Source organism: Gastrolobium bilobum, unplaced genomic scaffold (assembly GCF_033153095.1).
Source record: "Gastrolobium bilobum isolate Gb01-03AN ecotype WA unplaced genomic scaffold, APGP_CSIRO_Gbil_v1 utg5726, whole genome shotgun sequence".
Lineage (NCBI taxonomy): Eukaryota > Viridiplantae > Streptophyta > Magnoliopsida > Fabales > Fabaceae > Gastrolobium > Gastrolobium bilobum.
The window spans coordinates 714054-741885 of NW_026896804.1; the positions used below are offsets into that span (position 1 = coordinate 714054).

Consider the following 27832-nt stretch of genomic DNA (forward strand, 5'->3'; position numbering starts at 1 on the left):
ATAAGCGGATCCTCAAGAAATTGAAGATCCATCATTGACCCACTCTTTGTTTTACCTATAAATACACAAGGTCTAGTGCAGTACATTCGTAGTGGGAGAGAACCTTGTTAACTCTCAAGTTGTCTCTTGTTGAGTGATATTGATCCTACTAGTTACGATAATGCACTAGAAGATGTTGTTGATCAAGTGTTGCTCAAGCTATGAACAATGAGATGAAATACTTGTATTTCAACTCCATTCGGTCCTAGTAAAGACACCAAGAAGGGTAAAACCCACAAGGTGCATGTGGACATAAAAGGCAAAGAGAGGATGGACAGAAAGGTGAAAACCTTCAAAGCTAGCTTGGAGGCAATTTTTGCCAGACGCCATGCTTGAGTCTATCCAGATTCTCTTAGTTGCTATAAGTCTCAATTATGAGATTTCATTTTGGGAGTTGGATGTCAGGATATCTACATACAACAACCAAAAGGGTTTATAGCAAATGAGTAGGAACACACGGTATGCAAGTTGTGAAAGTCTATATCATAGACTTAAGCAAGCATCCAAGTCTTGAAACATCAGTTTTGATCAGGTTATCAAAATTTTGATTTTGAGAGAACCTTGATGAATGATGTGTATTTGTATGTAAAGGATACAACGGATGACAGTAGCTTTTCTGGTACTTTATGTAGATGATATACTCCTTATTAGAAACAATGTGGAGGAAATATCAAGCATAAAGAGTTGGCTAAGTTAGTGTTTTGGTATGGAAGTACTGGGGAAGCCAATTATATTCTTGGTATAAAACTCTTATGAGGCCGGAAGAATAAGTTGTTGGCATCACCTCAAGCTACTTACATTGACAAAACCTAAAATTCAATATGAGAATTCTAAGAGAAGAATTATAATTCTCAGATGTGGAATTCATCTTCCTAAGGAGTGACCAAAGACTTCTAAGAAGGAAGAATGCATGAGCAAGATATCTTATGCTTTGGCAAAGGTAGACTCACGCATATCATGTTGGGCGTTAAACCAGACATCTGTCACGTAGTGCGAGTAGTGAGATAGTACCATTTTGAACCTAGAGGAATACTAGATTATTGTTAAGCATGTACTCAAGTATCTTTGGAGAACGAGAGATTATATGCTGGTATATTCTAGTGGGAGTCTTGAAAAGCTGAGTTTTCAAAAATTCAGTTATTTCAAGTGGATATTGACTCAAGAAAATCAACCTCGAGCTATGAGTTTTTCACTAAACTCAGATAGCATTAGAGGTGGATCTTGCAGACCCAGTTACTAAGAGTTTGCCTGAACTTGTGTTCGAGAGGCATGTTACTTCTTTGGGTCTTAGGAGGATCCCAGACTTGCATTAAGCAAGTGGGAGTTATTGGTTTTATTGTGCTCTTGGAATAAGACGATGAAACAATAAAATCATTTTCTGAATTTCATAAATAAGGTTTTATTTATTTATTTTGTGCACTATTTACAAACATAAAGGTCCAGATCAAATTGTGGAGTATATGATCATATGGATACGTTCATGGAGGACATGATCATAGGATCTCACAATTGATGAATGGAGTCACAGCCGTTAAATAAAGTTGGGCACTTTATTCAGGCTGCAATATTTTATGAAATGATTTTGTCCGAATCATTGTAAAATATTGGTGTGAATTAACATTCACATTGAAAGGATCAAGGAGAGATTTGATTAAGGTTGTTTTTTCTGTCATAAGGTATCAAATATCCAGTTAACTATAGTTATGTGATTGCTCTTAATCCTGAGTTTATTATAAATAGGTAATCAAATAGTTTTCATTCTTTGATTTACCAACGGGTGAGGTTCGATCTATTGACGGCCAATAACTCGGTATTTTGGGAGTGAGATTATTTGATTATCGGTATTTATGAGATAAACAACATGGAATTTGGAGGATATGTCCCCTTGATATGTTTCGGTACTTGGATATTAAAGACACTGGCCAGTGCATGTAATCCATTAGAGAAACTATCATAGTCAAGGGTATAAATAATTGATTGAGTTACAGAAAAATTGTCAATCAATTATAGACATTCTACAAAGGGGCGATGCATATTCATGTTATAAGTGTTGTTAATCTTGGAGTTCAAGTTCGGGCTTTTAGTGGAGTAGCACCGAATTAGATAATCATTTGTTGATTATCAGGAGCCTTGATTAATAACAGATGGTAGATCCCCAAGCTAGCTTGAGACAAGGGATGAGGTATTTTTCGGATAGATGATGACTTATGGGTTACATGATCTTGGGTTTTACGACTCAAGTTTGTATCCAAAAGAGCAAGTGGGAGATTGTTGGGTTTGCTCTTTTACTAAAGCCCAAATGGGTTATTAGTATGAGAAGAGCCCAAGGAACCTAGAGCCCAATGAGCTAGTGTTTCTTGGAACCCATATAAATAGTACCTCTTAAGTCATCAGCCTCCAAGGTCTTTTTTGTGAGAAAGAGGCAAGCTCAGAATCTAATCAGTGCCCACACACTTCCCCTTCCTCCTCGAGAGATAGTTTGGAAGATCTGCCACAGTCCAGCTTCAAGGAGGTTGTTCGTGCTGCGGCGCTGAGGTGAGCTGTTCGTGAAGAGGAATCCTACAAGGGAAGATTCTACACGAGACCTGCGCACCGAGAGGTAATTGTGAAACAAGGATGATTCGATAAGCATACCAATATACTAGGTCCTAAACCGCTTCCGCATAAATCTAAGATTTCCTACATAATTGATATGTGAGTCGTGAGAAAGCTGATGCATGCAATAATATTAACCCATATTCGAGATGAGATGGAAAACACTGTTTAATAACCCAAATTAGGGATGCATTTCAATATACAAATAAAAATATATATTAATTAAACAGCTCAGATGAATTTGTAAGGAGACTACGAAATGTGATAGACTGATAGATATCACTTCTCTGAACCTTCATCATACAGTGAGACTTGATGTTTCCCTATCCTACTATCCTAACTATTTCACTGTACAAAACTACCGAGCCTTGTACCAAATCTCATTCAAATAAAAAAATTAAGGAGATAGATTACTATCAAATGCTCAAGTGTAGAAACACTTAAAATATCACGTATATGAGAAGCTCTAAAGTTAAAACTAAAACAGTGCAATGTTTTGCTATATGTATCATGTATGCATCTATATATATAACGGTTAAAAGCATGCAACGTTTTAGTTTAAGAATCTAATCAAATAGCATTTGTGAATCAAACTGTAACAAAAGAATTATATTTTCTTACTAGTTTAAGAATCAAATTATTTTGTTCGAACCAGTTCCAAAATCAAATATATCAAACTGATTTTTTTTTCTTAACTATTAACACTTTTTTAAAAAAATTTCACCTTAAAATCAATTCAGAACCAAATTCAGTTTATAAAAAAATAAAACTGGTTTGGTCTTCGAACCAAACTTAAAAAACCAATTCGGTTCGGATATAAGACGGAATCGGACCGTATTCATCCCTAATCTCTGGATAATTGTCCTATACTTTGAACCCTACATAAATATGTGTGTCTATTTCCCTTCATATTTTTTAAGCTCTTCCAAGGACATAATAGATACGAGTGTCAATGCATTTTGAGAAAATGTATCTTTCTCTCTCCTTTTTTATTTTTTCGATTGGCAGTTTGGCACACATTGAATTAATCACATTAAATAGGCATAGCTAACTAATTATCTGAACATATTATTAAGTCACTGGATAGTGCTTAACATGTTCATTTCCAAGCTTTCGTTTTCATATTTGAAAGAGCTTGAGTTAATCTCTTTTGTTCTTTCTTTGTTTCTTCCCCCTTTTTCTGGAGCCCTTAATTTCTTCATAAGCACAAATATACAGTTTTAATATAAACGAGACATTTGGACGCAAACCCTATGTATAGCGTGACTAGCGTCCATTGTCCAAAGTCAGCAAGACATTAATTAAATATGTCCGAGTATGGGGTAAAATAATCAACTTAAGATTGTTTATATTTTTTCTTTCTCAAACATGATTCTAAAAAACGGGAGACATATAATCCTTATTAAATTATGAATTTGAATCACTTATTTTCAGAAGACCATTTTTTTACAAGGAAATTGAAGTTTTATATATTGCGTAAATGCTTAATAAACAAATAAATAATTAATAGTAAAAAATGTACATTAATAATAAATTAAAATCAAGCTCTAGTTAATTATAAACACAAAGGAATTAATATTACTGGATTCCTTCAAATAACTGATCATTCAGAGAAATCAACGTTATACGGTCAATCTTAAATTAATAAAAGTGGACAAAAAAATGGTCAAAGGTTCCCTGTGGGGAACGCTTGCCTGCCCCTTACACCTCGGATAGGGATAGGATGATTGAAGTTGTTCTTATCATTTAATCCATCGATTATCTTATTCACATGGATGTACCCCACATGACATCCTGATTTGTCTGTGGATATATTTGTAAATATATAAAACCATTTAATCGCCTATTGTAGATCTGCATTTTAAATTGGTGCCAATACATGCATGTAATTGGACGTTTTCGGATATCCAATTTATTAATTGCAAAACTAGAAAGCAGGGTGAAAACAAAAACAATTTTTATATTATTGGGTTTATATGATGTTTGAAGTCAAGACCCCCGTTCTAATTAATTCTCATCCTTATTATATGATTTGTACTAATTGGCTTATAAGCCTTAACAATTTTATTTATAATAAATTTGTAGTCATTTAGATTTAATTAATTAATTAATGTGATTCTCCTGTAAATAACAGGCAACAAAAATATATGGAGACACGAACAATCATTTATTTGGTTATTCACCCAAATATAAAATTTGAGTATCTAACATGATTTGGGTTCAAAACTTAATGCATGTATGTGTTTACAAGCAAGGACACTTATCATATAGTTGCATGGTCCACAAACCTTGCGAGTTCTTCTACACCATTTGATGAATGATGATGATACTTAGGAGGTTTAAGTATTACCGTTTCGCATTTCCATTACAAAATAGCATATATATAATATTTGTTTTTCGTTTTTTATTATATATCAATCGAGAGGTCATTACTTTATCTTAACTTAGGACCATTACATAACTGAAACCTGAAGGTAATCAAAGGAAGAGAATTGATAAATATTGCTGAATCCACAATCTCTCTAGTCAAAGAAAGTGAACCTACAAGGCTGCAAGCACAAAAACACCGTGAAAAAGGGAAGCACGGAATCAGACTCTATTATAGCTGATTTAAATTTGAAGCCAGAAAGAAGGGAAATAATCAAAGAGAGTGTCGATGGAGAGGGAATTCAGCAATATTAATTATTTTATATCTTTTGCATCTCTCTAATACACTCATACCCTCTCACGCAAGAGTCTTGAGACGTAGATATGACACATCCATTTTTTTTTATCTATTTTGTGCTACACAAGTCTATTTTTTGATTTACCTAATTATGTTTTTCTTAATTTAACCTGAAAGTGGGAGGCAGTGACCGGTGAGGATCGAACTCAACCTCTTAGTTACTTCAGCTCTGATATCATGATAAGCGTCACTTCAACCCAAAACCTTAAGGCGTTAGGTGATAATATTTTAATTATTTTGTATTTCTCTAATAGCATACCTCTTATATCTTAATCCTGTGATCAGGGATTTGCAAACGTGCCATTTTGGAGTTTTCATGTAGGAAAATACTATGATGGGTCACTTGCTCCCCCGCTGCTCAAAGATTTAGTAGAGACTAGATACTGAGGGTTACGGTGAAATATATGTTCGACCAATCTTTAGCAATTCAGAGCTTGAACTGAATTCCACGGCGGTAATTTTTGTAGTTTTGATTGTGGTTAATGAAAATTGCTTTTTCTAAGTAAAATGTTGGTAAAACAATGATTTATATGATGAATTAATGATCTTTCATACCTAATCTAAGTTTCTATTTATTTAGTTTGAGTGTTAAACTCTATGACCTGGCTACTCATGAATTGTTGTGATGTTCATGTATGTATTGGAAAATTAATGTATGTTCTTTTTCCTTATTTTAATGTTGAAGAGTTCCTTTTATTTCATTGGGGAGGGGCGCAGTAGAAAAATGGATTGAAGTTAAATATATATGGACTAAAGTATATAGAGTAACAAGGAATTCAAATATCGAAGAAAGGAATACAAGTATAGAACATGGTATGGAGTTGACAGTGTTTCAAGCTTCCATGTCAATAACTAACAAGTCTGTAACATTAATTACAGGATTCTGTTGAGCGAGAGAGATTTAAATCCCGTCACATGGCGCGTATAAAAGTCTATCAATTTCGGCGTCTTACCTTGCGTGCTTTTGGAAATATTGGATTTCAGACTTCAATGTTTTAACTCAATTCTTTATATACACAGGATAACTAAGAGGTGAGGGTTGAATTAACATCTCCTATAGTATTACCGTTTACCACAGAAAAAAAAAACATCGAGATTGTGCACAATTTCCATCGTAAGCAACTGTGTTACTGATAAAAAAATTTACTGAAGATTGTAGCTAGATTATAAAGAATATATTCCTCACATGATGATTGTGATTAGTGACCCTTAACTGAGAAATGGTTATTGGATAAGAGTGGGGGTTGAAGAGGGCACGCGTGTAATTAAGAATCTGACAGACACGTATTAAGAGAAGGGTGGGAGGGGTCCACCATGAGTTTGGATGGAGCAGAAGAGAGAAAGGCCGACAAAGAGCATCTTTGGATGCATGGGTTTTATTTACGCACAGCAAAACTTGTTTGTTACTTGTGAGTTGTGAGCTCAGCTGGCTTCTTCTGCCTTTTTAAATTTCAGTTTCAGCATACTCTCCGGCGCTCGTGCCGTAATGTGACGCTTTCCACTCTCTCTCTCTCTCTCTTTTTTTATACCTGCCTGCTAGCGCCACCCACGCATCTTTTACTCTCTCTCTCCAACACTCTGTATTATGCCGTCAACCCCGTGCTCTCCACCAACCTTACACCCTCTACACTATGTTTTTTCGTCCAGTCATTTTGTTACCTTCAAACACACACTTCTCCCCTAACTACACTCGTCTTAATAACTAACCTAGTTAGTCAACCTCCTGTGATTACGAAGAATAGGTTTATTTCCGATTCACAATTGTATAAGATATCAATTCCATTCAAGTTCCTAACTAACATATGATCTGACAGTTGATTAGTTGAATTTAAAATAGAGTTTATTGTGTGTTCTTTTAAAGTAAAAGATAAAAGTTTATATCCTTTATTTCTTTATAACTATATATTTAAGTGAATATATAGTTATAGAGGGAGGTTATAGTTACAACTTTTTTTTTACAATCTCTTACAACTATATCTTAACACCGTTGATTTTCGTCAATCAATGGTTATGATTTCCGCAAATTAAACTCATTAATTAATTATTAATTCACAATAAATGATAACCGTTAATTGTTGAAAATCAACGCTGTTAAGATATAGTTGTAAGAGGTTGTAAAAAAAAAAAGTTGTAAGTATAACCTTCCTCATAGTTATAATATGAAAGCTTTTTTTTTTTCTTTACGTCAGTCGACAAGTTCTGAAAAGTTTCTAAAGAGAGAAAAAAAAACTTCCATTCCATATTATAACTATATACTCCCCAGATAGTCACAAGGGGTAAAATGATATAAACTTATATTCTTGACAAATAATTTTTCCCTTACATATAAATAAAGGGAGGATGAACTTACACTTGTCTTAATTGAACAAGTTTTAAATTTATTATTAGCAGCATATGTAACAGTTCATATTACTAATAAATTAGAGTTATTACATGCTAGAGTGTTAAATGACTAATAATGGATATACGTTTATCCTTCCCCATATATCGTACCCCTTGTAAACAATTTCTCTAGTTACATATTCGTGACCCATCTTTGGCTAATTACCGTTATTTACTTGCATAATAAAATAGTTAAAGGAGCTAGTACGCGTACTCTTTTGCAAGTTTGACAATAGCCCTTCCTCTTGAAGCTATTATCTAATATATATTACGTTTATTTTAAGACTCAGTATTTTCTTCTTGTGGCAGTGTACCCAATGTTTGATGTCTTGTTAATCTCGATTTTATAGTAAAATAAACTCGAGATTGGTTCCACTTCCCTTTAAAGACTTTAAGCCGCCGATTGTCCCAAAGTGTGGTGCATGTGGGTCACTAGCTGCGCCCCTTCCCATGAAACAACCCATATAGATGTAGGTTCCTTCACCCTTCCAACTACTCGTCCCATCTCAACACATTTCGAACGACATGCCCATATCCTAAATGTTTCTATAGCTAGCTCTGGCTCTTGCTCGGTGATATATACATATCCTATATACTAGCAAATTAAACGAAACCAAAATCAATTTCTGAACTAAATCAACTTATTTGCGTTAGAACATTCTCCGTATCAATTTCTGAACATATTTTTTTGCTTTATTTACTCTGCGTATTTGATCCAATTCCTTCAAAATTAACAATTAGTGGAGCTACTGAGCTAGCGGATTCCATGCAAACCTTTTAAGTGTAAATCACTCGAGTAGACTATATATATATATATATATATATGTATATATATAAAAGTTATACTATAATGGCAATGTTAAAATATGTTGAGTTCCTATTCTAACTAGTTTTCTTTCGTTGTTTATTTGCAGGCCTGTGTGTGTATGTATGTATTTTGTAAATTTGGTAGATGATCAACCTTATTAGATCATATCCAACGGCCATGACCAAGTTAGATAAGATAGTTTGTGCCCTGAACTACTAGAAAAATAATGGCAATAAAATTTTAAAGAATTATTGAGCTAGTCACGAGTTATCACATGATTAATACCGTAGCAAATTAAGGTAAAACTGACTAGAGTCCACAGGAATAGACCCGAAAGAAGCGGGGGAAGAGGCACGCGTCATGCTTAGAGCATTTGGACCCCATCCTTAAGGTTAGACTTCGTTAATATATATAAAGACGGAGTTTAATTTGCAGACAACTTAAGTGGTGCATGTGGTGATTCATAGAAAATTGAAGCAAAAACAAACACCCTCAGACTCTCTATCTCTCTATAAGTGTGTGCATGACACTAGTCCAGTTAAGTTTTAATTGTGCCAGCTATTATTTCATTAATAAAATCAGGTCTGCCATATACCGCCGTAGTTCCCGTTTGTGTTGTGGATATTCTCTGTAAACGACAAAATAGCCACTCAAAATCACAAATATATATAGAGGGTTTAATGTCTCTTTTAGTAAATAATTTTATCTTCTATATACATATAAAAGTTTATGTGTGTGAGATTTATTTTTTTTTCTTTCTTCTTTATATAGGCCTACATGGGCATTATAATCATACAACATGAGAAAGATTATATATATATATATATATATATATATATATATATATATATATTCTTTTCTTCAATAAATATATTTTCTTTTTGGATATGATATAGGTTGATGTTGATGAACAGAGTTAAAGAAAAACCCGCCAATTAAGTTTTACTAAACATTTTAGAAAATTTAATAAAGAAAAGATTGAATGTAAGTAGGGGTTGTTGAGGTATACAAAAAATTAAATATATGTGTGTAGTGCAGAGGTGGGGACCCATCCACCGCCCATAAGCACGCAGTCTTACCGAAGCCTTCGATCTATTTTCTCAACCTAACCCTAACCCAACACACAACACAACACAACACTCGCTTCTACTTTCTTTTACTCCGTATATCATTCTTGCAGTTCCTCAACAGGAACTACAATTTTCACTGTCTCCTCCAGTAGTCAATTCAACCTTCAACTCCGTGCTACGCCAATTTCAATCTCACATATCTTCTATCTTTTCCATTCATCAGTTTCAACTTGGACGGCTTGGATAATTAAATCGAAGTAGCAAAGAGAAGAACAAGAATTAATCAGAAGACTGTCTGGTCTGGTCTGATCACACATAACATAATCTTGTTATCTTTCATTTATTTTCGTTTTCTATTGAAATTGGCAGATTGATATTGTTATTGTTGTTGTATATTGCAAAAGAAGGAATTAGGAGTCAAGCATATCTCATCAGCTTGAGAGATAATTACTACATAGATTAGAAAATAGATAAAGGAAACACAAATGGATCCAATTACAGCACACGGACATTCTCTTCCCCCTCCTTTCCACACAGCAAGAGATCTCCATCTGCACCATCATCAGTTCCATGCTTTACAGCAAAACACAGAAGACGAACAAAGCGGAAGCAGCGGTGGCTTAAACCTTGCACCGAAAAGGGAAAGAGAAGAAAACAGCAACAACAATAACAGCAGTGAAGGAAAAGATGGCGGAGGAGGAGGTGGTGGTGGTGGCGGCTCCGGTGAAACTGAAATGACAAGAAGACCTCGAGGAAGACCAGCTGGATCCAAGAACAAACCCAAGCCACCAATTATCATCACGCGCGACAGCGCAAATGCCCTAAAAACCCACGTGATGGAGGTTGCTGACGGTTGTGACATCGTTGAAAGCGTTTCAAACTTCGCTAGGCGTCGCCAAAGAGGGGTTTGTATCATGAGTGGCACTGGAACAGTCTCTAATGTAACTCTCAGGCAACCAGCTTCTTCTGGTGCTGTTGTTACTCTTCATGGAAGGTTCGAGATCTTGTCCCTTGCTGGATCGTTTCTGCCACCGCCAGCTCCGCCAGCTGCTTCGGGTCTGACCATATATTTGGCCGGTGGTCAAGGCCAGGTTGTAGGAGGAAGTGTTGTTGGAACACTTCTTGCTTCAGGACCAGTGGTGATTATGTCTGCTTCATTCAGCAACGCTGCATATGAGAGACTCCCTTTGGAAGAAGAAGATCCTTCCATGGCACTGCAAGGTGGTTCAATTGGGTCTCCTGGTTCTGGTGGACTTGGTCAACAGCAACAACAACAACAGCAGCAGCAACAACAACAACAGACACAGCTTTTAGGGGATGCAACTGCTCCACTTTTTCATGGTTTGCCTCCTAATCTTCTCAATTCTGTTCAGATGCCATCAGAGGCTTTCTGGCCAACTGGTCGTTCTCCATATTGATGATGGTTTTATGATGATTATGATGATGTAACAGTGTCACTGTAAGTTCTACACTATTTGCTGCTTTTCTTTTATTCCTTTCTTGTTAATTTAGCCTTTTGAAATTCACCAAACTCTCAAGCTAGAAGAAAAGAAAAAAAAAAAACTAGGGAATAGGAGGGGATGTTGAACGTACGATTGAGCTGTTCTATGCGCTTCTTTAGAATCTGTGTGTCATTTTGATGATTAATATTAGGTGAGTTGATATATGTTATTAATTTACGTGTATTTGAATTGAGACTGTAATTAAATTGATGGATCCTTGGTGAGTTAAAAAAAACATGGGTACATTTTCTTCGATGAACTTCGAGGTGAAGCAGTAGTATGAAGTTACTAGATAGTAGTATGAAGAAGAGAATGAGAAGAGAAGCATGGCGGAGGAGAAGTGTGGTCAGAGTTGCAGCTGGCTTGTACTACTTCTTACTGCATGTTGTGCCTTCGATTGTATTCATAGTAGTGAAGTAGTGCTTGAAAACTCACTTTTGGAGGTTATTATTCATTCCATTCCTTGTTCTCATCATTTTTCGTGCTCGTCATTTTAAGCGCTTCATCTATCAGTTTTAGCAGCGCGCATATATTTCTGAATTGAAGGTTGCGTTATTTTTGTTCATTAATAAAATATACATAGTGATGGATTCACTGGCAGAGGCTTCTTGACGAGACACTTGATACTTAAGAAGAGCATATCTTAGGTTAAACAAATATGAACTTGCTATAATTGCTAAGTAGTGGACTTAAGGAGCTCGTTAAGGGAATTAAAATAAAAATCATTAAATAAAAATAAACGTATTTAATATATTGAAAATTGAATTTTTTTTAATTGCCTACCTCTTAAATAAATATGAGGATTTAATGTAAGATTATTAAAGCTACTTAGCCACTATCTTAGAACATTTGTTTCCAAGATTCTAGAAAAAATTAAAATGATTAAAATATGGATGTCTTTTTATTTATTCTTTTCATTTTAGAGTACATATCACATATATAGTAATTAAGAAGATAAAGATATAAGTTTGGCAACTGGTGGACACATGCAGTGTCTGATCAAAGCTCTTTTTCGAGGCAGTCACCAACATATTCATTAAAAGGCAACGATAACCAAGATAATAAGGTCCCCGAGCGTGTTATATAGCCTGTCTCCCTCCCACCCTCCTTCTCTCTCTCTCTCTCTCTCTTCCTCTCTTTTTCTTTCTTTCATATTAAACCCTTCCAAGTTGAAGCCAAACACGGTTTAAGATTATTTCATATGCATGGAAACTAGTTGCTTTTCCTCCCCCAATAGCTGGCTTGGCTGATCTAAATGAATTACAACATGAACTTATCCGATCATTTTCAATCCTCAGTGAGACATTTTTTTTTCATCTTGTAGTGTTTGTAGTGTGAATCTTGCTCTATTCTATTGGTCAGACGATTTTAAAATTATAGACAGGATTCTTTGAGGCAGGTACTATTTTGTTTCCTTAAAGTAAGAATCTCTTAGTTTTTTATTTGTTTTCTTTTAACCTACTTAGTAGTTTATATAATGGTAGGTTCCTTACCAACCCATTCTTCGTTGGAAGCTTTAATTATTATTTGTCCTTTGTTGCGGCTCTAACCACAACTTTCTCGTCTCCATCCAAATTATGCTTCCCTCTATTCAGGTAATGCGCAAATTACTTTTTTTTTTTTCCTTTAAGAAAAATGATGCTTTTATTTTGTGCCAATTTTTTAATCTTAATTGCTTTTGGGAGTAATTGTTTTACATAGTTGGATAGTGACTTAGAGAACATTTAATTTAATTATAGTAAACATAATAACCTTTAACGGGTAAGGTTAAACTTATATCGAATCTTGTATCAAATTTTAATGGTTGATTCTATTTTTATCTAACAATTTTAATTTATATATTAGTGCAAATGAGATCTACAACTAAAATTGCGAGAATAATATACACTGAGATAAGATAATACTAGGCCATCTTTAACCGTGCCCGAGCGTCAAAATTCATCCACAGGAATAGGATGTATTAATTATTAGATCCTTAACTAATTAGTAAGCATGTTGTGGAGCCAATCAACTCTATTCTTGATGGAGACAAGAGAACCGAAACTGTCTCTGACTTTGATTTTTGATCATTCACTCTTGTAATGAAACACGCAGCCCACGGAAAAAAACAAAAACTATGTGAAACCTGGCTCGCTTCCCGCATTAGATTGACCAATTGGTATTTCACGGGTCTTGCATTTTAATTTATTTAGCAAGTAATTATTTAGAAAACGATGTTTTCTTTAAAAAAAGGGTGTATTTTATTCCGATTGATAAATTTTCCGCCTCCATAACTCCATTGACCGTATTATAATTATACTAAAGCTACCCGTCAGCTGAGGCATCTCTTATTCTTGTAACTCACTGCTCCTGTTAGTCTATTATCATTCTTAACGACCAAAGTAGATAAATGCGCTCAGGTTGAGGATCATCAACTTAACTCAAACCTTTGCAGCTTTGCTCATTTCACAACAATAGTAATATTATTTACACATTTTCCTTGCAATCTCTGCATCACTTGGCCATTGTCTGTATTTATGTGTAACTAGTCCCACCAAAATTAATTTTGGTTAGACCAATTGAATTCAAATGCAAACACTTGGATAATTTGGGTGACTATCATTATTAAGATAACCTGATTAAGGCAGGCGCCGTCCCCAGCCAGGCATCATTATCCAATAATAAATATTAACTATAAGACTACTTTTTCTTTATTTTTTCTCAGTCCCACGTTTATGGCGCATATGCCTTTATTGTATACCTAATTAAGTCATCTCAAATTATCAAAGGCAATAATCAAAGTAATAATACATTCGCTTTTGCAACTTGGTAGGGCACTCGTTCTGAGGACAAAAAAAAAAAAAAAAAGTTCACGGGGTCCCCTCTTTCTAAAATAGAATTTTGTTGAAAATCATCACTAATCGATAAATCATCAGTTGTCGTTATGAATAGCGACAAGCTATTTCATGGAACAAACTCAAAAATGTCACTACCCTTCCACTATTTCATATACAAATCAATTTACACCCCCAGAAGCTAGACACTAGCAAGCGGACCAGAGACACCAGATTGACTTAACTTGATTAAGACAACCACATAAAAGGACCTCCTTTAGAATTTCAGCTAGAACACTAAATATAGCCTTCCTGCTTGATAACTTAAAAAGAGTAATACATCCAAAATACTTAAAAGGTATCATTTATCTTCAGATCTTTTAGCCCACTTTAGTTTATTCTGCAGAATCCTTCAGTAATTTACCCGCAAACGTCTCATTTCAGCTTGGAAAGTTGGGCTGGAGACTAGCGTTCGATGGGCAAGAGTCTTTATATCTTCTCGTGAACAATCTCGCGAGATACGAACTAGCTCCCATAGTGCACCCCCACTAATCATGTCTCTTGCATTTACTTCTGGAATGCATCAACTAGAGCGTCTTAGGGACATGACCCAATCAAAATTTCGTATCTAGTTCACATATAGAATTCGCTTAGTACTTACCATGTTGTGCTAAGTGACAGAGTGCAAGCTCAATATGACGCCTAACTGATGAGGCTTCGTTATTTGCATTTTGCACAATCCATGGAAGGGCACCATCTTCAATTAGGAAAGATCTTCCACTCTTTGTCCCTGTACAATATGGCAAAACTTTAACTCAGGCAATAATAGACGCTGCTGATCGAGCACAATATTGCAAACCCAAAATATGCCGAGTGACATATGAAAACTGATATATGGAAGTAATGCACGAATCAGAGGGAAGAAATCTGTGTGATTTCAAAGGCAAAAGTGTCATTCCAATGAACATAATAATGTTCATCACAACCAATTTATGTGACTTGGGGAGCTGCCTATACAAGTTACCTTGACTAGATGCTCTTGACTCACACTTCGCAAAGTTTGCTATTCCACGAGCAACCTGTGCATGTACATCAGGATGTTTGCATCTGACCATTCCCAACAGTGCCTTGATACCACCTTCGCTCCTTAGTTTTATTTGTAGCTTATCTAGATGCAGAGACACCAAACTTTCAGTGACGGCAGGTTATTTTGTTTCAAGATAATAAATTTCGTACATGATGCCTAGACTATAGCAAACACAGCCCCATGAGACCCCTCTTAAAGCAACTGCTTGACATTTTCAACATGGGCCAAACATATATTTTTCCTTTACCCTTCAACATGAAATTTTTAGAGCGCTCACCAGGCACAACGAAGGCAAAAATACTATAGAAAACAAGCAGCTGAATTTAAAGGGAAAAAAAAATAGATGAACTTAGCATCATGATCAAGATCTCAACAATTATGACACTGTAAATAACCAATTCAACCCAAAAACTTAAGTTGTTGAGTGAGATTACATTAATAATTTTATATATCTCTAACACACCCCCTCACAAGAGAACTCGTTGGGCTTGAAAGGTGGATGATGCATCAGACCCAACCTACCTGTGCTAAGAAATTCCACAAAGAAAATGGGAGGCGACGAGAATCGAACCCGGGACACCGAGGCTCTGATACCAAATTGAAAAGAAGATTTGTATATTATTGAATTATATGAATAACAGTACAATAATTCTCTATTTAAAGAGACTAAAAGACCTAGTGGGCTTTAATACCATGTAAAGAACCAATTCAACCCAAAAGTTTAAGCTGTTGGGTGAGGTTATATTAATGATTATATCTCTAAGAGACACCAAACACCTTATTAATACAACTTCACTTTTTGTGCATGATTCTATTTATTGAAATATATTTGTTTAACGGATGGCTTCATGATCCTTTTAAAATCAGGAATTCCAACCAACAAGAGGAAAGTTTTACCAGAAGTAACCAACAATAAAGTATGATTGTATATTGCAATAGCTAGAATAAACAAATGATTCTGTCTATACTTTCTTGTATTATTATAGATGGAAACAATCAGGAAAGCAGTTGGTTCAACAAATTTGTTGTCTCTGATTTGTATCCTACTATCCTACATTACACCTCACTAGAAGGATCTTCTATAAGCTATGAGTCTCTGAGATTGAATGCATTATCTACATTGCAGTAAAATCCATCTATAGCGCAGGCAATTAAAACAATTTCAAAAATAGAATAAGATCAGCAATTTACCATTGCCACAAAGATTAGCAATGGCTCCAGCAACCATTCGAAGGGTTTGAGGATCTTCAGCATTGGCTGCAGTCATTGACAGCAAACTAATGCCCCCTTGGGCCATAATGAGTTCTTGGTTGGTTTCTGTTAAGACACAGAATAAGGGTGCAGAGACCAGGGAAAAAGAAAGATATCTCAGTAATAAATATTTTTATTTCATGAAGTTACAAGGTGGAAAGAAGGGCAAAGAAATGTTTACCATTCATTGCCAAGTTTGCAATAGCACCTGCTGCAACTCTATGTATGGTTTCATCTTGTGAGCTCTTAAGCAGTGTAAGCAAGGATGTGAGTCCGCCTGCTTGTACAATCTTCCCCTGATTTGTTTCTGTAATATCAAGTTAGATATATGTTAGGGCTGATGGTTCTTATAACACCAGGTTCTATAAAGTAAACATAGTTTAGGAAATACTTTCCTTCTTTGAATCAGTGCATTTTATAAACCAAGCCAAATATATGACGTGTTATTGATATTTGTTTTAACAAAGATTCAGAATACTGAACTTCAACTTTCTCCACAGATTCATGGACTCCAAATCAAATTATTCACAGGTCATGCTAATTATATTTTCAGTTTTTTTTAAGGAATTTATTTCAACATAAGCAGGTAAAACAGCAACCTTCAGCAGCTAGATTTGCTACAACTTTCACAGCATGGACTCGCACATCAGCATCTTCTGCTTCAAGCAATGACAAAATCTTCTGCAATCCCACTGTAAAAATACTTTTTTTATCAGGAAGAAATAATTTCAAAATAGACACAATAATATATTAATAAAATATATGTCAAGTTGTCAACACAAACAATATATTCTAATCACTACCTTGCTCAAAGAGCTTGGCTATTGAGGGCTTCTCTCCATTTCCTGAAGCTTGCTGCTGATGCTTAACTTGGGAAGTAAGAGAATCAAGACCATCCACTTCTTTTTCAAATCCATCTCTGTCAAGTTGTCTTCTTGTCTATAGGATAAATGTCCAATAGATAACACTAAATAGTATTCCAGCACATGATCATACATGAAGTTGCATGAGCAGAGCAAACAATGACCAGAAATGACAAAAAACAACATTGTTGGTTTGTTTTCATTTAAACAGTCTCAACACATTTCATTCATCAGTTGAAATCCCAAATCACCTCCAGAGATGAGAAAAGAAAAGAAATGGGGGAAAAACAGAACAATTAAGTAGAAGAAAAAATCAGGTAAACTAAGCAAAAATAAGTTACGCTCAAATTCTGCAGTATCAACTTGTGCATTATCATCGTTAGTGTCTCCATTAGATAGATATCATAAGGACACGGACAGTGAACTCATGGATCATTTTCTTAAATGGGCCATAAACCAATGAATAGTATTTTAGACTGTAGTAGCTTATTCAATTGCTGGATTTCAAACAAAAACAAAGGAAAGTCATTTCTTCCTCTTAAAATCAGTTTACTTTCCCGTTTAGGAAGTAAACATGATAAAAACGATAGAAATTTTGAATTTTTATTAAAAAAAGGCTTTCAGAAAGAGATCATCCATTTCTTTGTGAATCAAAATGAATATGCATGGTAATAAATGCAAATTGAGTAATTAGTTCAATTCAAAAGTTTTTTTGGATCCACGACAGAAGAATGTCAGCATAATTTAAAAAAGAAAAAAAGAAAAAAGAGGCAAAGCAGTTAGAGTAGTTATGGAATTAGTTTGGTGGTTAAGACTCGAGAGTAGTTACGAAATTGGTTAGGTGGTTAGAGACTTAGAGTTGTAGAAGCAAGGACTTTAAATAATAGGAGAGGAGAAGAAGAGGATTTTGAATTGTTAGCATTTAGGAACTAAGAAGTAGCTCGGTTGCAAAAAGGGGAAACCCTTGGAAGGAGACTTCTCTCCTTTTTTCTGCTTGTCATTCAATCTTCATCACAAAGCTGTTTTTTTTTCTTCTCTATTTTCTATTTTCCCATCTATCTCTCTCTCTATCTCTGAAATCTCAGAATTAGTTTCTAGGTTTGTAAGAGATTTCTATAACAGTTTTCTACCATGACAACCATGAGAGGGAAACAAAATATAATGCAAAAGTGGTCACCCTTCTATAAAACATCTGCTAGATAAAAGCCATTTAACTATGGCATTTGCGCATTTTAGATGTAGCTTACCTCGTCAGTTTGAAGACTTAACTGCAACAACTGACTTTGTAATATTGCTATTTCTCCTTCAAGTTTCTCTTTCTGTTGTGCCTCATCTTCCAACATCTTATGAAGTTTTAAGATCTCCGACTTTCCTGATGCCTATCACAGTAAATAAATCCATGTAAAATTAATTCATATACCAAGAAGACAAGGAAAAGGACATGCAAGTGAGAAATATAAATATTGGAGGCACAGAACATACCTCTGACTTTTTCAGTTCAGTCACTTGAATCTTAAGATTATTTACTTCCCCTTCAGCCGCTTTTCTTAAAAGAGTCTCTTTCTGAAGCATTTTTTTCAAATCTGCCAATTCCTCAGCAGATACCTTGGGAATCCACGAAAAGACAATTTAAGTGAGCCATATACAACCAATGTTCGATTGGGGAAAATTCCCAATCACTAAGTGGGCATCCTTTACTATTGGATATTGAGCCATCACATATTGTTTTCAAATTCACAAATTTAAATTTAGTTTGGCTTCATTGGAATATTTAAGTCCTTAAGTCTATGAGAACAAATAGCCCAAGCATAACTCAAGTGACAAATTCAGATAAAAAACTTAAAATTCATTAAATTAACAAGTTTGGCTACAAAAATCCTTATCCTGAAATTACTTTAGATGAGATTTTCCCCACAAGTCCTATCTGTTCTTCTTTAAGGTTTCCAGAGGACTTGATCTACAACTCTGCTATTCTTAGCAATTTCACCTTTTGTAATTAGCTTAAGACAATATAGTTTCATAAAAACTTCTACCTCTCCACTCGATTTCATATAAGGGTCCTCATTCTTTCGTTGATTCATCACCAACTGCTCTTCAAGCTTCTTAATTGATTCCATGTAGTCTTTTTGATATTTTGATCTTTCTTTCTGAGAAAGCAAACTGAGTATCAGTACACATTCACCAGAAAATCATCAACATCAAATCAACAATGTAATTTGCTAATTGAACTTCATGAAGTTACTTAAGTCATGCTACATACCAAATCATCTTAACCTAGCATGCAATAAATGGACAATATGATCTTGAAGAATAGTTACATGTGATACTATGGATAAACTGTACCAGAAACTGTCTGATTCGACGGCCGTGTAAAAGATACTCTTTAATTCAAGTTGCAATACATATGACATAGATATATAAAATTGATATAGAACCAACCTCCAATGAATCTACATAGTTTCTTTCAGCTTCAGATATCCGATGTTGTGCTTCTGTGTCTAACCTTTCAATCTCATCCTCAAATGCCTTCTGCTGCCTTTCATGTTCCATAATGAGTTTATCTAATTCTACGTCCAGCCTCCTAGATAAGCTTTTGTAATCAAATTCTTCCTTCAACTTTACCATGTTTTCCACCTTCATAGCCTACAAGAGGCACAATGCACAAATATTCAGCATCTTAATAACGATTACAAGACACCCAGTCATATCTTAGTATATGCAATATCCTCATGAAATAAATTGGCAACAACATGGGCTTAAAATTTAATTGCAGAACAGGAAGCCATAGCAAAAAGAACATGGGGCATTTCAGCTGCTATAAAAATATTACAAGTAGCAGTGAAAAAAAAGAAAGTTGGAACTCACTCTCTGTCCAAACATTATAGTACTGGCAGTCTCACCCCTGTGCCTTGGAGACGGTCCAATAGTAATGACCAGTGAAGTTCTTGCTGTACCTATTAAAACATTTAGATGTCGGAAAACATAGACTGTAGAGATATGGTTCATCAAAGTTAAAGATGCTTGACAGTTTTAACAAAATATGTATTTCATAATAATATCTCGAATCTAGAATGAAATAATTTATATATGAATTTTCCAACCCATGATTTCCCTCTAATGTCAATGATATTTCAAGAAAAGGTGACTTCAGAGGCATTCAACACAAACCTTGATAAAGATTTGTCCACGAAGTATATACAAGTTTGAACAATGGTCAGCAATTTATTCTTAAACATCAGAATACTACTCCCAAAGTGTCCTAAGCTTCACCATTTGTTTTATATGTACGGATTGAATGTGTCCCACGGTAATTCTTTAATTATTGAGCCAATTTTTTATTCCCGCATGCAGAAACATGTGACTGACACAGGTTACCAGCGCATTATACCTCTATCAGAGTCCACTACATAACATGCATAATTGAAAATCTGGTGCTTTATTATCAAAATGCTAAGCTCAAACCAAAACAAAAGAAAGGAACAAGGAGAAAATATCAATTCTTATAATCACTGAATCTTACCTCCAAACGAATCACGTAATAGTCTAGTAAGCTTTGAGTCACGAAATGGCACATGCGCACTATTCTCTGCAAGTGCATTAATGCACTTCCCCAATGCACTCAAGGACAGATTGATAGATTTGGCTTCCTCTAACGTATGTCCTTCACTTCCTATTAAGTAACAAATAATGATACAACTTCAATAAGTAGCACGGATGTTATACCAAGCAAAACAACCTTATTTGCCGGAGTAATAGGACTGTGACAACATGATGATCTTATCAGCCTCAATTCTTAAATAAGCCATACAAGTTTTATTTTGACAAGAATCCAAATTTGGTTGTCAAGCATCCCATTGCAACTGATAATCTTCTGCATTTTATGACAATAAAACTAGAAAATAATGGAGACAGAAACTGTATATCTTTCCATCTCGGGTAACTAACATTTTCCCTCGAGCATGGAAGACTTATATTAGCCAAGCAATTAGAAAGATTTTGCATTGCTTCAAAGCATTTGTATATCAACATTTATAAAATATTAAGTAAGGAAAAAGATGGGAGAGAAATATGGATTGTTTCCTCTAAGCAAAGCCTCTGATAATATAAAGCCACTACAAACAGATGAATATGAAAATCCACCTTATCAAATCTACTAACCTGACTTATCAATTCTCTCTGAACCAGCAAGATCTACAACAACCAATTTGCCTTTCCGAACAACAGGTGGCTTTAATAATTTCACCATGTGTGGATGATTGCCATTTTCACTTGAAAGAGCAGCATCTCTTCCCTTGATGGATCTCTTTACATGCACCTATTGTATCAGAGGTATAATCAATCCTCCAACAAGATTAAAAATGGAAATATTGAACAGTGAACAATAACTCCTAAAAACACAAGAACATGAGAGCCATAAGAAATGTGAATTCATTTACCATCAGAATGGCATGGCTTCGAGAAGATTCTGTATTCAGTTTTGTATTCGCAGCAAACCGGTGAGCCTCTCCTAATCTTAGTAGTTCCACAAAACTCTGCTGGTCCCTAATCTCAACTAGGCTTGCTCCAGGTAGTGAAACATCACCAGTTTTGGGATCTTCTACAATGGTTATGTTATCATTGGTGGGGTCAAGAAGATCTTGTATAGTCTCCATATAAAGCTAAATATGGACATTAAGAAACATCATATTAACATATGGAGTCTGAATAAATTTAACAAGTACTTCACAACACTATATATATATATATAAAGTTCTCATGTGACAGGAAAATTTAAGCTTCTCCCGCAGACACACAATTCCAATGGGACCCACCACTGGAAAGAGCAAAATAATAATAATTTAAAAGCAGTGTTAATCCCCATGAGTCTATAGCATAAGATCAAACTTCTCCTGTTAAAGGAGAAGTTTTAAAACTATATATATATGTGTGTGTATGTGAGGAGAAGTTTTAAACCATATATATGTGTGTGTGTGTTTCCTATATTTATTTTTTAATTATTTTTGCTCTCTTATTTATTTTTCTTTTTTCTCAATCTTTTCTTGCTTTTTATTTTGATTCATCAGTTGCTAACCCCAACTAGTTTGGGACAAAGGTGATGTTAATATTGATATGTACTCACAGGCAATGAAACTAAATTAGAAATACAGACCAAAATCTGTTTAATTGATAAGTACCTGCAAATAAGAGACTGAGACTGAATCAGTTTCTAAAGAAACATCTGCAAAAATATCCTCCATAGCTCGCACCATTATTCCACGTGCAGCTGTGTCTTCCTCCCCAAGTCGTCCAAGAGTATAAGTTTTACCAGTACCAGTCTGCCCATAAGCCATAATTGTCCCATTGTAGCCATCCAGTACACTCTGCAGAAGGTCAAAGTAAGGCATGTAATAAAAAAAAGTTCCGCAAAGAGCACGTTTGCCCAAATTCACATTTGTTTTAGTATGAATAGTCTTCCACACTTCCATGTTATGAGAACATGCACCAAAATAAATGTGTAAGGATTTCTGGGTTGATTCTTGAGAAAATCAATAATGATGAACTCCAGAAAGTAGGGAAATTCCAAGCAAGAAGTCACCCAGTTAACCCACCTCACTTTACCAAAACTAGTTTCTAAAAGCTAAAAGTGAAACCATATTTGATCATGTTATAAAAATGCATTTAAATTTCTACCAGATATCCTGAAACTACTTGTTCATGCACCCTCACATATAAAAAAACCCGATTATCAAATGATTACAGAGTTTGAACGCAAACCACTGGATGATGAATACCCACCTCCACAACAGGTCTGGCCACAACTTCATAAACACGTTTTTGTGATGCAAATTCAGTGAGCACCTCATCAAATTCATAAGTATCTGCGTCCCAATTGTTCTTCCGAAGTTTTAACCTTTTGAGCTGCAATAGAGGTAGATTGTTAAGATTAACTGCCCAACAACCGCGTAAAGACACCAGCTGGAAGCTATGGAGTTGATTTAACATATACCTCTGGTTGTAGTTCCACACAGTCAGCAAAATCAGCATCTGCCACTGATTCCTCTGCATTTCGGGGCCGCAATCTAACAGCTACCCTAACTCTTCCAGGAACTTCACCCAAACATAAGCATGTTCGCTTTAGGACCAAACCGAGAGCATTACTTTAAATTAAGCTTCAATAAATAGTCTCACCTCTTTTTTTACAAATATATTTGTTTATTTACTGGTTTTTTCTTACCAAAATTCACGGATCCTGAAAGGTTTTTCCTCCACAAGCAGAAATGCATTCATTGATATTATCATGGAATTAAGGCGCAAATGACAATTATTAATCATCAAACAGAAAATGTATACTAATAATCAGATAGCAGATGCAAAAGCAAAAAAGGGGGGAAACAAGAAACGAAGATCTCAACGAAGGGAGAATGCATGAAGTTACCGGCGGTGTCGGTGCTATTCCGACGTTGGTTAGGTTTGGACTTGAGATGTGGCTTCAGAGAGAGAGTCCTCTGAGTGTGACTATCCACCTTGTCCTTGAGAGAGCTTCTGTGACTGTGACTGCCATTTCTGTAACTGCTACCACCACCTTGATAGGTGGCCATTCTTCAAATTTCAACACGAGAGGAAGGGTTTGCTCATTAAAATAAACAAATGAATTCAATAAGCAGTTGCACTGCACTTCTTCAATCGTGTGAGATGTGACTCACATAAATTCCGCTTCCACAGAGTAGTGCGTGTTTTTGACTACGATTTTGCTGATACTTACTGAGGTTGCTTGCGATGGTCCATACTGGGTCCCTATCCTTTTCTTTCATTTCCAAAACCACCCTTGCTTATTTCAAATTAAAGCTCCTTAACTATGGGCAGGATCGGGATGTACGTGTTTTTTTTTTTTTTTTTTTTTTGTGCACTGAGTCAAAAGAGAAGAAGGAGTTGTCACCTCACACCCGAAATGAATCGTAGGCCGGCAGCATTCAATTTCATTCAACTTCCCCAACCGCTCAATCCACTTTCTAATCATGGATTACTTCTTCTCATTTCCTTTTCTTATTGGTATGTATGTAACTTAATGAATTGTCCAAGCTTTTATCTTTATTTAAACATTTAAACAAGTTTATATGTAAGATTTATTAATGTTCTGCAATTGTTTGTATTAGCTTTATGTTTGATATACTAACGTTTCTTTTAGATAAGAAAACGAAAATTACTATAAATTATGATTTATGAAAGAATTAAGGTCAAGCGTACCGGTCTGGGTGTTATTATTTTTTTTCGTAAGAATACTTTGTTACTAAGTTAACTGTCTTTTGTGCCGTTTCCCAATTACGTTTTTGTCCATTTGGCATGCTAACTAGCAAACACGTTACTCGCCAACTGGTCAGAGGAGTCCTTACGAGTTACTAATGTCACACACATGCGTCCAAAATCGGAGTACATTCAAATTTCCAAAAATTAAATATCACCTCAGCGTTCAAATTAAGGAATTCACAAAATCAATGTCAGGTCCACATGATCTTTGGATCAATGTTATACTTATACACACATGTTTTTTCCAACAAAAATAAATACTCTTCCTATTTTTATCATAAATCACTCTACGTATATTATTATACAAATTACATAAATTTATTCTGTATACAGCTTTTAAAAGTGCTTACATCACAAAGTGTAGTTTAATAGGTAGACTTTGTATGTCCCATGAAAGTATCTTATGACTAAACTTAAACTGATGTTAAAATAAAAATTAGTCATTAACACATATAAATAAAAAAATTATAATACTAATATATACATATATATATATATATATGGGTCTTTTTTTCATATTGTAGGAATTTGAAATTCTCCTGTAAATTATATATTTCGGAAAATACATAATTATAATATAAAAAAATAACTTTTAATATTATAACTTTGTATTCTCCAAAGTACATAGTTATAAGAAATATGAAAAAAAAATTAATATTATAATTATATATTACTTGGAGTATATAGTTTGTGGGAGAATTTTAAATTTCTGAACGCATGAAAACCTATTATTCTATATATATATATATATAATTACGTTCAGCACAAATTCTTTTACACAACAAGTATTTGGAAACTTCAACCGTCAATCAGATCGAACAGAGAAACTAACAACTTTAAGCTCTACTATTCACCAATACTGTGTCCCATTTCATTCTTTTCTTTTCTTTTTTTAATTTTTTGTAAAGTTTGGTTTTATTATATTAAAGAACATAGAGTTTACCTTGTATTGTATTAAAAACGAAGGATGGTTATATTTACAAACTAGTTTTTCTGGGAGAACACTATGTTCTCTCAGGAGTACATAATGTAATTTGTAAAAAAAAATTGTAAACAAATCATTTCCCTTAAAAATATATCTTATGCTAAAATAATCGACTATTGCTCAATACCAATAATATGTGACTAGTTTTTCTATTTAGACAATTTTTAATTAAAGAAAATGATTAACTTATGTTTAGAAGTATGATCATGAAACAAATTAATCTAGTTTAAAATATCAACAACTTTACTGTTTAAAAGAGGTAGAGTAACAAATTGTGAAAAATCATGAGTGATATTAAAGTCACCATAAATTATAGTTATCCAATTTCTAAACAAAAATGTTTCAAAAACCCTTTTGGATAGCATATTGAAATTTTGTGAATAGTTGAATATTTTATTTTACTATATTTAAAAAGAGAAGACAAATTGTCATTTTCAAATGACTATAAGGGCTCGTTTGGTAGCAGGATTTTTTTTGTTTTCCCGGAATTCTTTGGTTGGGTAAATAAGAATGCATCGTTTGGTACAGGATTTTTAAAATTTTCCCGGAAATCTGATTTTCCCGGGATTTTCTTTTGTGTGTAATTTTTTTTGAAAAAACCATCCAGGAATACCATCTAGAAGGTGGTATTTTAGAATTTTTATGGCAAGGAAAAATTTAATACAACTAAACACAGCATCAACAAAATTAACTCAATATTCCCGGAAATATGTTAGTCTACCAAACAACTTTTTGGTAACATTCTCAGAAAACTCATTTTCTCATCATTTTTCTGAAAATCGTGATTCCTGGATAAAAAAAAATTCTCTTGTACCAAACACCCCCTGACATTTTCATTTTTCATTCTTATTTGTTTTTCATATTGAAAAACGAATAAGAATGAGAGGTGTTAAGCTTTTTTTTTATCATCCTGGCGCCAAGCTATTTCTATCCATTTTTTTAATAGATAGAAATATATTTTTGTGGCTATAGAAAACGACATTGTATGTCAACAACAAAAAAGAAAAAATAAGGTATGAATAGAACAAGAGAACGAAGGGGGATAAAATCTATATACAAGTCACCCACACCTTCTTTTCTTATTTCATTAATTGAATTTCATTTGTTGATTAGGACGAAATTCCATATTGTATGTAACTATTGAAAGTGACGATATTATACATGACGTGACTATTCCACCAAAAAGTTTTCTATTAGTTCAAAATGATCAATATGTGGAATCAGAACAAGTGATTGCTGAGATTCGCGCAGGAACATACACTTCCGGGCTGTTTCCCTCTCGACGATGGGGGAGGGATACATCTTTCCTTAACTTTTTCCTTTGAATATTGTTCGTATATAAATTTTCAGTTTAACAGATTATAGGTTGATTTGAGTCCTATTTTAAAATTTGAAGCGGTTGATGAACTGATGATTGCAAATGCGCCACCATGTCCATTTGTATAAAAGTTTAGTTTATTTGCCATCCCCATTGCATTGCGGGTTCCCAGTTTAGTGAGTAGTGATTAATTACAAAATATAATTCACATTGAATTATTCTTAGTAACACTTATTTTCAAAAGCTAAAATGAAATCAAGATTGGCTGTGCCAAACAAAATAATCTGCAAAGAACCAATTCAACCCAAAAGCTTAAGCAGATGGATGAGAGTTTTTTTTAATTGTTTTATATATCTCAATACGCCCCCTCACACGAGAGTCCACTGGACTTGAAGGGTGGACAATACACAGGTCCACCTACCTGTGCGAAGAAAGAAATTTCACTTGAAAGAAAGTGGGGTGGTGAGAATTGAACCCGGTACACCGAGGCTCTGATACCATGTAAAGAACCAATTCAACCCAAAAATTTAAGCTGATGGGTAAGAGTTTTTGTAATGGTTTTATATATCTTTTTAAATTTCATAATTTACTCTAAATTTCTAAAATAACTTTTGAAGTGGTATCCAAACAACCATGCTAGGAAATGGTGTTGTATTTAGGGGGTTTGACAAATTCTTAAAGAGTGCCACCGAGAGGGAAAAAGGGACTGCTGACTTTGCAGTTGTCACAAAAAAGAGTAACAAGTGAATAAAGATGGAGCCCCTATAAATCTAATAATCTATATGCATGCAGAGATTCAAATTGAATAAACTGTGGAGGGAAGAAGCATTAACTTCCACTGAAATTTAAAAATATAATATGTAACTTTTTATCATACTCTTTTTCCCCCCTTTTGATCAATTGGGCCAACCTTGAGTTCTGCAGCGGTCATTATGTTCTTGAGTAATGTTGGAAACTGTGTGGTAAGAGGCTACAAGAAGACTTTGATTAGGACTTTCCATTATTTTCAGCCAAATAATGAGTGAAATCTCCACAAGTCAATTATGTTAAGGACTCTTAGTTAATATAAAATATCTACTCATTTTTTTAATGTTGAATATCTCTATTCAA

The 27832-nt window shown here is 34.5% G+C and overlaps 2 protein-coding genes across 6 annotated transcripts; one reads left to right on the top strand and one right to left on the bottom strand.

Annotated features, from left to right (window-relative positions):
- Positions 1-10104: 10104 nt before the first annotated feature.
- Positions 10105-11037, top strand: LOC133302129 (AT-hook motif nuclear-localized protein 24). The gene has a single exon (XM_061501874.1). The coding sequence runs from the start codon at positions 10105-10107 to the stop codon at positions 11035-11037; it is 933 nt and encodes a 310-aa protein (XP_061357858.1).
- A 3007-nt stretch (positions 11038-14044) lies between these two features.
- Positions 14045-23740, bottom strand: LOC133302097 (kinesin-like protein KIN-UA). 5 transcript variants are annotated; one of them, XM_061501831.1, is made up of 19 exons: positions 23551-23740; positions 23122-23222; positions 22911-23033; positions 22310-22495; positions 21572-21793; positions 21294-21450; positions 20656-20805; positions 20001-20083; positions 19575-19778; positions 19169-19282; positions 18618-18740; positions 18383-18514; positions 17076-17211; positions 16872-16964; positions 16454-16579; positions 16213-16338; positions 14959-15102; positions 14596-14724; positions 14045-14507 (listed from the first exon to the last, which is right to left on the bottom strand). In XM_061501831.1, the coding sequence occupies exons 1-19, from the start codon at positions 23711-23713 to the stop codon at positions 14347-14349; spliced, it is 2673 nt and encodes an 890-aa protein (XP_061357815.1). In that variant the 5' UTR covers positions 23714-23740; the 3' UTR covers positions 14045-14346. The 5 variants fall into 5 exon arrangements, with proteins under 5 accessions (XP_061357815.1, XP_061357814.1, XP_061357813.1 ...); XM_061501830.1 differs by having other exon boundaries at positions 14045-14504; positions 20001-20089; XM_061501829.1 differs by having other exon boundaries at positions 20001-20089.
- Positions 23741-27832: the final 4092 nt, after the last annotated feature.

Excerpts from the sequence above, each read along its gene's own strand:
- LOC133302129 (XM_061501874.1), top strand. The coding sequence starts at position 10,105 with ATGGATCCAATTACAGCACACGGACATTCTCTTCCCCCTCCTTTCCAC.
- LOC133302097 (XM_061501828.1), bottom strand. The coding sequence starts at position 23,713 with ATGGCCACCTATCAAGGTGGTGGTAGCAGTTACAGAAATGGCAGTCAC. Across the intron at positions 20,806-21,293 it reads AGAGAGAATTGATAAGTCAG|GAAGTGAAGGACATACGTTA; the intron begins GTTAGTAGATTT and ends GTTACTTAATAG. Across the intron at positions 14,725-14,958 it reads GTCAAGAGCATCTAGTCAAG|GGACAAAGAGTGGAAGATCT; the intron begins GTAACTTGTATA and ends CATATTGTACAG.